The sequence below is a fragment of the Phocoena phocoena genome, chromosome X (genome assembly GCF_963924675.1).
Source record: "Phocoena phocoena chromosome X, mPhoPho1.1, whole genome shotgun sequence".
In the NCBI taxonomy this organism is placed as follows: Eukaryota; Metazoa; Chordata; class Mammalia; order Artiodactyla; family Phocoenidae; genus Phocoena; species Phocoena phocoena.
The window spans coordinates 89,454,729-89,467,255 of record NC_089240.1 but is presented as its reverse complement, the minus strand read 5'-3'; the positions used below and the strand labels follow the sequence as shown (position 1 = coordinate 89,467,255).

Below are 12,527 nucleotides of genomic sequence, written 5' to 3'. Positions count from 1 at the left end.
AGAAAATGTGTCTTCAAGGTTCCTTCCCTCTCCATCCCCCACCCAAGGAGATTTCAGCAGAGGCACCTGAGGAAGGCCTCTGCCAAAGGCACCTGTTAAAAAGGCCCCCAAGTGGAGGCACCCAGGCTAGGAACGCAGCTATGTGTAAGAGCATGGCCAGCCAGGAGAGGCTGATTCCTGGACAGCAACGCCCTCCAGAGACTTCAATGCATTGGTTGTACAAGACATCTGTTGTAGGGAGAGCAATGTTCTCTTGTGAAGTCTGCCAGTTAAAGCCTTTGTAATTGCCTATGGTCAGGCCTGAAAATCATACATAAGTTTTTAACCACGAGCCAGACTCTTCATTTTCATTATATTTTTTAGTAGGTTTTTTTTAAGTGGATGCTCTAGGGCTCACCTTAACTTTTTAATACATCTTAACTTTTTAATATCAGCTTCAGATTTATATTAACTTAATTCCAGTTAGATATAGAAACACTGCTTTTATATAGCTGTATTCACTTTACCCTATTTTGTGGTATTATTGTTATACATGTTAACTAATAAATGTTACAAACCCAAGAATACATTGTTATAACTATTACTTTATATAATTTTATGTTTCTTGAAGAATCTGAAAGAAGGAGAACAAGTACATGTTTATAGCTTTTGTTATATTAACCTTATTTATCATAGCTGGTTCTCTTCATTTGTTCCTGTGAATTCAAGTTACCATCTGGAGTAATTTCCTTAGTCCAATACAGCTTTGCTCCTACCTTCCACCATTGTGCTGTTTTTGCTAAATATATTACATTTCTATATGTTATAAGCTCTACAATATATTATGTACATACTTTTAATACAGTTGCCTTTTAAATCTGTTAAGAAAGGAAAGGAGAGTAAATATGCTTGTATACAGTCTTTTTATAATTACATAGTTACTGTTGCTCTTTGTGTGTGCATGTGTGTGTGTGTGTATCTGTGTGTGTGTGTGTGTGTGTGTATTCAAATTACAATCTGGTGTCAGCCATTGTCAGCCTGAAGAACTTCCTTTAGTATTTATTGTACATTGAAGCTGTAGATTGCTTTGGGTAGTAGAGTCATTTTCACAATGTTGATTCTTCCAATCCAAGAACATGGTATATCTCTCCACCTATTTGTATCATCTTTGATTTCTTTCATCAGTGTCTTATAATTTTCTGCATACAGGTCTTTTGTCTCCTTAGGTAGGTTTATTCCTAGATATTTTATTCTTTTTGTTGCAATGGTAAATGGGAGTGTTTTCTTAATTTCACTTTCAGATTTTTCATCATTAGTGTATAGGAATGCCAGAGATTTCTGTGCATTAATTTTGTATCCTGCTACTTTACCAAATTCATTGATTAGCTCTAGTAGTTTTCTGGTAGCATCTTTAGGATTCTCTAGGTATAGTATCATGTCATCTGCAAACAGTGACAGCTTTACTTCCTATTTTCCAATTTGGATTCCTCTTATTTCTTTTTCTTCTCTGATTGCTGTGGCTAAAACTTCCAAGACTATGTTGAATAATAGTGGTGAGAGTGGGCAACCATGTCTTGTTCCTGATCTTAGTGGAAATGGTTTCAGTTTTTCACCATTGAGGGCGATGTTGGCTGTGGGTTTGTCATATATGGCCTTTATTATGTTGAGGAAAGTTCCCTCTACCGCAGGTGTGCTAGCAACAAATTCTTTAAGCTTTTGTTTGTCTGGAATGTGTTTATTTCACCTTCATTCTTGAAAGATCACTTTGCTTGATATAGGATTATTGGTTGACAGTTTTTTTCTTTGAACACTGTATTTTGGCCTCCATTGTCTCTGTCTCTCTCTTTATTTTTTAAATTGAGGTATAGTTTACATACAAAATTATATGTTTCAGATGTATGACATAGTAATTCAACATTTATACACATTACAAATTAAAAACCACAAGTGTAGCAAACATCTGTCATTGCAACATTATTGACAATTATTGTTATAATAACTTATAATAATAAGTTATTGCAATATTATTGACAATATTCCTTATGCTGTATATTATATATCTGAGACATTTATTTTATAACTGGAAGTTTGTACCTCTGAATCGCCTTCACTTATTTTGCCCAATCCCCCACCACTCTCCCTTCTGGTGACCACTGGTTTGTTCTCTGTATCTCTGAGTCTGTTTGTTTATTTATTTATAAAATATTCCACATATAGGTGAGATCATACAGTATTTGTCTTTTCTGACTTATTTCACTTAACATAATATCCTCAGCGACCATCCATGTTGTTGCAAATGGCAAGATTTCTTTCTTTTTTTAAGGCTGAGTAATATGCCATTGTGTATATATATATATATATATATATATATATATATATATATATATATATCTCACATAGTTATCCATTCATCTATCGATGGATACTTAGGTTGCTTCCATATCTTGGCTATTGTAAATAATGCTTCAAGGAACACTGGCGTGCATGTATCTTTCAAATTAGTGGGTTTTTTCTTTTTCTCTTTTTTTTTATAAATACCCAGATGTGGAATCGCTGGATTGTATGGTAGTTCTATTTTTAGATTTTTGAGGAATCTCCATACTGTTTTCCACAGTGGCTGCACCAATTTACATTCCCACCAACAGTGCACGAAGGTTCCTTTTCTCCATATCCTCACCAACACTTTTTTGTTGTCTTTTTAAAAATTTTATTGGAATATAGTTGATTTACAATGTTGTGTTAGTTTCAGGTGTACAGCAAATTGAATCAGTTATGCACATACATATATCCACTCTCTTTAAGATTCTTTTGTTTTTTGTTGTCTTTTTGATAATAGATATTCTGATAAGTGTGTGGTAATATCTCATTATAGTTTTGAGTTACATTTCCCTGATGATTAAGGGTATTGAGCAGTTTTCATGTATCTGTTGGCCATCTGTATGTCTTCCTTGGGAAAATGTCTATTCAAATTCTCTGCCCAATTTTATTCAGATTTTTAAATATATATTGAGTTGTGTGAGTTTATTATATATTTTAGATGTTAACCCCTCACTGGATATACTATTTGAAAATATCTTCTCCAATTCAGTAGGTTGCCTTTTGCTTTTGTTGATGGTTTCCTTTACTGTGCAAAAACTTTTTAGTTTGATGTAGTAACATTTAGTTATTTTTGTTTTTGTTTCCTTTTCCTGAGGAGACTGAACCAAAAAATGTCACTCTGACTGATGTCAGAGAGTGTACTGCCTATATTTTCTTCTAGGAGTTTTATGGTTTCAGGTCTTACATTCATGTTTTTAAACCAGTTTGAGGTTATTTGTGTAGATACTATAAGAAAGTGGTCCAGTTTCATTCTTTGCATGTGGCTGTTCAGTTTTCCCAACACTATTTATTGAAGACACTGTCTTTTTCCCACTGTATATATATTCTTGGCTCCTCTGTTATAAATTAATCAACCATATAAGGATAGGTTTATTTCTGGACTCTCTGTTCTCTTCCATTGATATCTATGTGTCTGTTTTTGTGGCAGTGTCATATAGTTTTGATTACTATAACTTTGTAGTGTAGTTTGAAATCATGGCATATGATACCTCCAGCTCTGTTCTTCTTTCTCAAGATTGCTTTAGCTATTCAGGGTCTTTTGTGCTTTGTACAAATGTTAAGATTATTTGTTCCAGTTCTGTGAAAAAATTTTTGATGAAATTATGAAACTTTGAAATTGATTATCTGGTCTAGTAGAGGTAAAGGGAGTTGAAAACCCTATAAGGGGAATATCAAATGAAATGACAAAGTAATTAAGTGGTCCTCTGAATTATAAGGGAGATACATATTTTTAGATCTGGTTGAGTTTATTGATATGGCTGCACTTCCTAGAGATTCTGTATTCAATGTGCTAGCTCCAGCAGCTTTACACGAGACCAATATAATTATTTTAAATATAAGAACTACCATACGACCCAGCAATCCTACTACTGGACATATACCTTGAGAAAACCATAATTCAAAAAGAGTCATGTACCAAAATGTTCATTGCAGTTCTATTTACAATAGACAGGACATGGAAGCAACCTAAGTGTCCATCAACAGATGAATGGATAAAGAAGATGTGGCACATATATACAATGGAATATTACTCAGCCATAAAAAGGAACAAAACTGAGTTATTTGTAGTGAGGTGGATGGACCCAGAGACTGTCATACAGAATGAAGTAAGTCAGAAAGAGAAGAACAAATACCGTATGCTAACACATATATATGGAATCTAAAAAAAAAAAAAAATAGAAAATGGTCTGAAGAACCTAGGGGCAAGACGGGAATAAAGACGCAGACCTACTAGAGAATGGACTTGAGGATATGGGGAGGGGGAAGGGTAAGCTGGGACAAAGTGAGAGAGTGACATGGACATATATACACTACCAAACGTAAAATAGATAGCTAGTGGGAAGCAGCCGCACAGCACAGAGAGATCAGCTCGGTGCTTTGTGACCACCTAGAAGCGTGGAATAGGGGGGGTGGGAGGGAGGGAGATGGAAGAGGGAAGAGATATAGGGATATATGTATATGTATAGCTGATTCACTTTGTTATAAAGCAGAAACTGACACACCATTGTAAAGCAATTATACTCTAATAAAGATTTTTTAAAAAATATAAGTTTTAGAGAAGATCTTACACATTAACAGTCAATCCATCAATTTCATCTTAGGGAGAATGTGTTACCAGAAAGGAGAACTGAACAGTAGTCTGGAATGGGAGGGAGGTGGAGTACAGGGACGGTGGAGACTTGGGGTGGGGGAAGAGAATCAAGATAGTAGACGAAGGGGAAGAGAATGAACAGTTTCTGGGTCCCTGCTATGTGCCAGGTACTATATAGTAGCTGTATATATACCACCTCTAAATTTTACTTGATATTCCTGATAATCACATGATGTGGGGATTGTTATCATTCTGCTCTAGAAGAGAGGAAACTTAAGTTCAAGAGTGTAAGTAACTTGCCCCAAATTACACAGTTCTTACATAGCAAAGGCATGACAGGAGCACAGGACTCCAGAGCACAGAACAGGGAAGTCTTGGGGGGGGGCGCGGAGGGCTGCCCTTCTCATTTGTCAGCAACAGATCTTGCAGTTGCTACCTGCTAGCAAAGCTCAGCTGAATCAGATACAGCAGAAAATAAGCTGTGCCATTGTCTGACTATGCCGCCAGAGGGCACAACTTTGGAAGTTTTCTTTCTGGATAGTCTGCCTGTTTCGTCTGAAGCAAATACTTATAACTGAGAGAGCAGACTGTGTATTGTATACCAAGAGTGAGTATGGACTGACTTCAGTGTTGGGAGATCTGAGCTTTCCATTGCCTTGCTGCAGGACAAATACACCCATGACCATCCTATATGTGAGGTATGCCCTCTCCTGTTCAGTTTGGGCAGTGGGTGTCAGGTAGTTGGAAAGATCCCTTGGGTTCAGGACTGATAGCAGCAGTGGGATTTTGAAATCTCATTATTAAGTGTGGTCATTTCCACACAGTAGGAGCTCTGTTTATGTTTGCATGAGAAGAAACAATGTCACAGTACAATCACCCTCTATCTAGTTACTGCTTTGTCAAAATCCCCCAGTGGCTTTCTAGTGCCCTCAAGGTAAAGTTTGCACTATTTAACCTGGTTTCCAAGTCCTACCATAGACTGTGATCTAAGCTTATCTCAAACTAGCTCCCATTTCCTCAACATTCACCCCAATCTTAACATACACATATCCTTAACGTAGTCCTGAAGAAGTGAGTGTCTGGAATTAGATGCTTCACATCACGCCCTGCACAGGGTAAATACTCAATAAGCAGGAGTTTCTACTACTACTACTACTAGACCTAGAAATTGGCAGAGGCAAGGTCGAACTCAGGTCTCCTGACTGAGTCCAGTGCTCTTTGCTCCCACTGCTTCTTTGCAGCACACAGTTCAGTACATAGTGAATACCGAACAATGAAATCTTTGATTCCACACTCCTTGGCTCCTTCTGTGTTCTCTTTTGGGGTCCTGTGACACAGGCAATGGCACAGATGATTTTAGTGACCAGAGGACAGGACTGCTTTCCCCCTGAGCAGACATAGATGTGTATAGCATCAGAAGTCTAGCATTGGAAGCTACCTTTGACATCATCTCCTACAAGCCAATGCATAAGTAATTTCTACAGCACCCATTAAAAGAGATACACCCAGCCTCTGCCTATGTATATTTTTCTCTCAAAAGGCTGCTGATCCCAGCACTGCTTGGCTGTGATGGAGAAAATAATCTTTGCCCTGCTGCCTTTTGGCATGTTTGCCCTTGTTTCTCATCCTGCCTGGTGAAAAGACACATTTCCTAGCATGAACATGGGCCCTGCCTGCTCTGACAATCTTCTTCCTCTCTTGTTATAGATGAAGGATGTGGCAGCAAAGCAATCATTCAAAGTTCTATCCTTATCATTTTTCACTTTGTTCTTTTTGGCCTTGGTTTTGTACACCAGCTTTGAAACTATCACCCCAGGGCTAATGCCTGGGGTTAATGAGTAACTAAGAACACTCTACTTTTGCAATACAGGGCATGTTATAAAAATGGAAAGATTTTGCTTTCTGAGAGATGCAAGTGGCTTCTTGGGCATGTGCTGTAAGTACATTTTTTCTCTTTTGGAACCTTGAGCATCTCTATCAACAAGTCAGAATCCCAAATAACCATGAGCTCCAAATTATTAACTCTAGAGGCCAAGGTCTAAGTGTGATCATCTGATAATTGACCTCCTACCAGCCTCTGTGACTTTTTCAGAAAAAGGACTTTGGTGACAATGTGGAGATTGGATAGAAGTGTAGAAGCAGGGGGATTGGAGTGGGAGAGACTGAAGGTCGTGTGACCTGCTAGGAGCTGGTGAAGTAGTTCAGTCCATGAACTGAGGCAGTGACAGTAGAAAGGGAGAGAAAGGAACAGTTTTGAGAGGTATTTAGAAGGTAGTACTCATAAGGCATCATGACTCATTAGATGTGGGAAATGAGAATGAAGAAGCCCCTAGGATGACTCCCAGGTTTCTGGCATGGGAGCCTCAATAGACAGTGAGGTGGAATGAAGATGAAGGAGCAGTCTTGAGGGTGAAAAATATGATGCGTTTACTTTAGGAAACTGAGATTTCCAAATTGAAACTGAGGTATGTGTGGAACATTCTGGTGGCTATATGCAGTAGGCAGCTGGACAAATGGCTGGGAACACAGTACACTCTGCAATACAGTATGTAGTTTTGTGCAATGGCAGTTTAGTTCCTGGAAGTGGATGAGATCACTCAGGAAGAGAATGGAGGGCTATCACTTCCTTCCTATCACTCATATCCATGGTCATTGGATTCCACAGCTGACTCCCTTTCTCTGCTGCCTCATACTCATCCAGGCTCGGAGAATCTTACATCATATTTTCTGGCTTCTGCTCTAATAATTAAAAAAAACCTGAATGAGTTTAAGAATAATAGTGATAAGATGTCTTGCAACTTAAATATGACTCTTTAGATGATACTGATGGTGAAAGAGATCTGAAATGCAAAAACTATACTTTAATCTTCCTGTTGTTTAGAAATATTCTTGTGACTTCCATATGTTGCATGAATGCATTACTTTCAGGTCATGACCTTATACATGGCTCCATAAACTACCACCCTTCCATTCCAATTAAACATATCTTGTGAAAATTATTCTCCTTTTGTCTTTTATCCTAAGAAAAGTACAGGTATTCTCTTATCTCTCATAGATTTTACCTTAAGAAAAACACCAAATTAAAAAAAATTTAAATTCTTATCTATAAAAAATAACGTAAGCAGAGAGATTGCTAATTTTATCTAAAGAGTCTTCCTTCTCCAAAAGGTTGCCTCTGGTTCAAATAAAAAGTAATTCAATTTCCATAAATTTGATTTATTCCCAGAGTTTTCATATGTCACTATTACATCTGAATGACAGTCCTTGCCATTATTTCTGTGGCCCCAGGAGGCCACCTATTTCCTGCTCCTATTACATGTGCCATCAGTTTTTCAGGTGAGAAAGGCCTCCCCACAGGCCCTAGTGAGCACACCAGTAAATATTTTCTACAGTTTTACTAATCACAATGGGTGAATATTATGTGTTTCTGGTTCAGAGTTTTCATCCAGCTAAGATCCCCAATGGTTTTCTCACCTCATCTCTTATAGATTACCCTCCTTCCAAAATGCCACTGTTCTTCTATCTGGTTTTCTTGGTACTTGGGCTTCATTGTGCACCACCTAACAGCTGTGAAGGCAAAATAACCTCCTGCCTTTCCCCCCAACAAAATGCCACTCTCTATAAGATGTCATCTATCAATGCTGACTTTGCATTCAACCTGTACCGGAGGTTCACCGTGGAGACTCCAGATCAGAACATCTTCTTTTCCCCTGTGAGCATCTCTGCAGCTTTGGCCATGCTCTCCACTGGGGCCTGCTCCAGCACCCAAACTCAAATCCTGGAAAGCTTGGGGTTCAACCTTACAGACACCACAATGGCAGAGATCCAGCAGGGCTTCCAGTACCTGATCTGTTCACTGAATTTTCCAAAGAAGGAGCTGGAATTACAGATGGGAAATACCCTTTTCATTGGGAAGCAGCTGAAACCACTGGCAAAGTTCTTGGATGATGTCAACAACCTCTATGAGACTGAAGTCTTTTCTACAAACTTCTCCAATGTTTCTGCAGCCCAGCAGGAGATCAATAGTCACGTGGAGAGGAAAACCAAAGGGAAAATTGTGGGCCTCATCCAAGACTTCAAACCAAACACCATTATGGTTCTGGTGAGCTATATTTTCTTTAAAGGTAAGGTTCTAAGATGTCCATTTCTAGTTCAGTGTTCCAATAATTTCATGGGGCACTTGGGGAAGCTCGTGGTGTCTTCTCACTGGCATCAGTAGGTGTCCCTCATACTACAGTGACCTGCTTCACTGGACATAGCTGTGTGTAGTTTTGGATCTCCCAGGAGGGACACACAGCTTGTGGATGAGCCCAGGAAACTTCTAGGGAGAGGGAACTTTCAGAGAGGTTAGTTACAATGGTATGAACACCTTCCTCACATCTAGCTACAGAATCATGGTTTCCAAAAGATTTGGTGAGGTGAGGCAAGCTTGCACTTGGCAGGTAAACAGGATTAGTTTTAAACCTTAAAGTGACCCTCACTTGCTGTTCATTCTTGGGCATGTTACATAAAGACTATCATGTCTCTATCATGTACTATGTACCCACTATATACTAAGCACCATGCTACATGTGTGGTTTACACACATTGTCTCATCTAATCTTCACAAGTGCCCAGTTTCACACAGTTAATAAGTTTCAGAGCTGGTATTCCCACCCAGGTTTGTCTGATTCTAAAGCTGGTGCTTGTAACAACAAGAATCATGTGACTCTTTCCTGAAGGTGCTGTGCCCAAATGATTTCTGCTGGTTCTACAGCACATGTCAGCCATGTTTGGTGGAGGAGTGAACGATTCTTGGCCACAAATCACACACTTGTAGACGGATAAAACGGCAGAACAGATCTGTTGTCTCATTTCACCCTGTGTGTTGGATGTGCTTATGCCTTTTTACGGAAGAGGAAACTGTGGCTCTGATGGGTTTAGTGTAAGTATAGTGGTTCTGAACACAGATGGAACATCTGTTGAACATGGAGTCTAACAACCCTGGCTGTGACTCCTCGCTCTGCCACCAGCTACCTGGGAGAACATGTAAAGTCACATTCTCTCCCTGATCCTCAGTTACTCATTTGTAAAACTGGTTGACAGAAGGTACCTACCTCTGTGGTGGTATTAATTACTAGATTAGATGACTGATAGAGAAGTTCATATTGGCACAAATACTGGTTTTAAACAAACAACTCTCTTCTCTTTGTATTTTAAGCCCAGTGGGCAAATCCTTTTGATCCATCCAAGACAGAAGAGGGTTCCAGTTTCTTAGTGGACAAGACCACAACAGTGCAAGTGCCCATGATGCACCAGATTGAACAATACTATCACCTGGTGGATACAGAGCTGAACTGCACAGTGCTGCAAATGGACTACAGCAAGAATGCTCTGGCACTCTTTGTCCTTCCCAAGGAGGGCCAGATTGAGTGGGTGGAAGGGGCCATGTCATCTAAAACACTGAAGAAGTGGAACCGCTTACTGCGGAAGGGGTAAACATCTTAGATGATGTGAGAAGTGGAGGGTGGGCATAATGGCACAGAGACCGAATTCAGCAGAAACCCAGAGGCAGGAGAATCACTCTGAACCACTTAGGAGCTGTGTGTTGATCACTACAATATAGTGAGGACATACTCTTTGCCAATCCCTTTGCTGGGCACTTTACATACTTTATTTCACCTAAGCACATCAACAAACCTGCAAAGGAGATAGTATTACAGGCATTTTTCAAATGAAGAAATCAGGACTAGAAAAATAAAATGAACTATCCAAAGTCAGCCAGCTAGTAAATTTGTGCCTTCCCAGAGTCCAAGTGGAGCTTGGGGGATGGGTAGGATATTGATAGATATTTCATACTGAGCTGGAAGTGCTAGATGGAAAACGATGAAATTCCCCTTGGTACTACCCATTGACATTCATGCCACTGGCTTCCCAACCTTCATGAACACCCCCAGAGATTATAAGTGGGTCACAGCTTCCAACTTCCATTGTTGCAGTCCCAAATGGGCTGAACCAGAAAGAATTCCTTCCAGGATAACTTCTGAGGTTTTGGTGCCACGTGTTGGCCTGCATGGTAGTGGTTGTCAATACCTAGGGGAGGAGCAGCGCCCAGTACAATAACATGGAGACAGAGAGGGAGGGAATCATGAGCTTGGTGTGCTGATAGCCATATGTCCCCTTCCCCTTTCTCCACAGGTGGATTAACTTGTTTGTTCCAAAGTTTTCCATTTCTGCCACATATGACCTTGGAGCCATCCTTTCGAAGATGGGGATCCAGGATGCCTTTGCTGACACTGCTGATTTTTCTGGACTCACAAAGGACAATGGTCTTAAACTTTCCAACGTAAGTTGGTAGATTAGAGTCCTTTAATATCCTTTAGATGTAAGAGCCATTGAGAGTCAGTTAATTCAACTCTCTCATTTTATCAGTGATAATTCTAAAGCCTGTAGAGGCAGAATGACTTTTCCTAAGCCAGGTTTACTCCAGGGCCATTCTCATTACCCCCAAACAAGTCATTGTAACAGTTACTTCCATCCTTGACCTTCATGTCCTAAATGATTCTGATAGAAGAACTTAATCATAAGAATTGACTCTGATGTGATACAGTTCTTGAGGAGGTGGTGGGGGCAGGGGAAAGCTTAATAAGTGACTTCTAGAGGCAGAAAGCCATGGAAAGAGTGGTGGTTCCTTGACATCTAGCTCTAAAATCACCAGAGAGTCATTAACTACACTTAGACAAGTGTCCTTCATATTCAAGCACCATCAACACAATACAGTAAAGGGGTGGCCCCATCCTTCCTTCTTCTTTCCTGCTTCTAAACTGTTCCAAAGATGTTTCCTGTTTCTTCAGGGGATCAGCAGTATTTATTCTCCCCCCCCTCCACAGGCTGCCCACAAGGCTGTGCTGCATATTGGTGAAAAGGGAACTGAAGCTGTCCCTGAAGTCAGATTTCTGAATCAGCCTGAAATAACTCTTCTTCATCCTATCATCCAGTTTGATAGATCCTTCTTGTTGTTGATATTGGAGAAAAACACCAGGAGTATTCTCTTTCTAGGGAAAATTGTGGACCCAACAGAAGTGTAGTTGGGAAAGAGGTTGTTGGCTAATTGCATGTGCTTATTGCAATGAGAAATAAATAAATAGTATAGCCTGATGTGATCGATGTGGGCTTGGATGTGCTTTCCTTTGTACAGGGGTGGAGACTGGACCCTAGCCGAACTGCATTGGGTGTGAAAGAGGCCACTCTTATGTTCAGATAGTCAATGAGTGACTCATTACCCAAAGCACAAGAAGGCCCCATGTCAATGCATTCCTCTTTGTCAGAACCCCAGTTAATTAGCTCCCAGTTAGTTAGCTCCAAGGAATTTTACTGGGCTGACAAATGCTCTGTCTTCTGCCCTCTTGGAGAATAGTTGAAATGCAGGTCAGGTCTTCCTAACCCATTATTTTCATAATAAGTACAATGAATATTAAGCAACATAAATGCAGTAGATTATATATGAACTTTTCAACCTCCTTCCTCCTACCCCATCAAAATTGTTCTTTGTGTTCTTGCCAGAACTGCCATTGGTGGGTTGTAAAAAGGTGTTTTCACTACAGGGCTGAATCACAGACTGAGAGCTACTGCTAGGGATGTCGCTTTTGTGACCTAACAAGCATGGGACAAAAAAGCAATAGAGACAGAGATGAACTTCACTGTACAAGCCCACCTTGCCCCTAAAAAGTTTCCTTATTGATAAGCTATAAGTTGGCAGTGGAGAAGGAAAGTGATTCATTCATATTATATCTCATGGCCCTTCCTTTTCTGTATTCTAATCAGACTCCTTTCCAAATGTTGTACCTCAGTCCCACTTGCTCAAGTATAAATCTCCTGG

General features: G+C 39.8%; 1 protein-coding gene across 1 annotated transcript; it reads left to right on the top strand.

The window, feature by feature from the left end:
* Positions 1 to 6,568: 6,568 nt before the first annotated feature.
* Positions 6,569 to 11,815, top strand: SERPINA7 (serpin family A member 7). Its single transcript, XM_065900865.1, has 5 exons — positions 6,569 to 6,605; positions 8,158 to 8,793; positions 9,870 to 10,143; positions 10,847 to 10,994; positions 11,539 to 11,815. The coding sequence occupies exons 1-5, from the start codon at positions 6,599 to 6,601 to the stop codon at positions 11,734 to 11,736; spliced, it is 1,263 nt and encodes a 420-aa protein (XP_065756937.1). The 5' UTR covers positions 6,569 to 6,598; the 3' UTR covers positions 11,737 to 11,815.
* Positions 11,816 to 12,527: the final 712 nt, after the last annotated feature.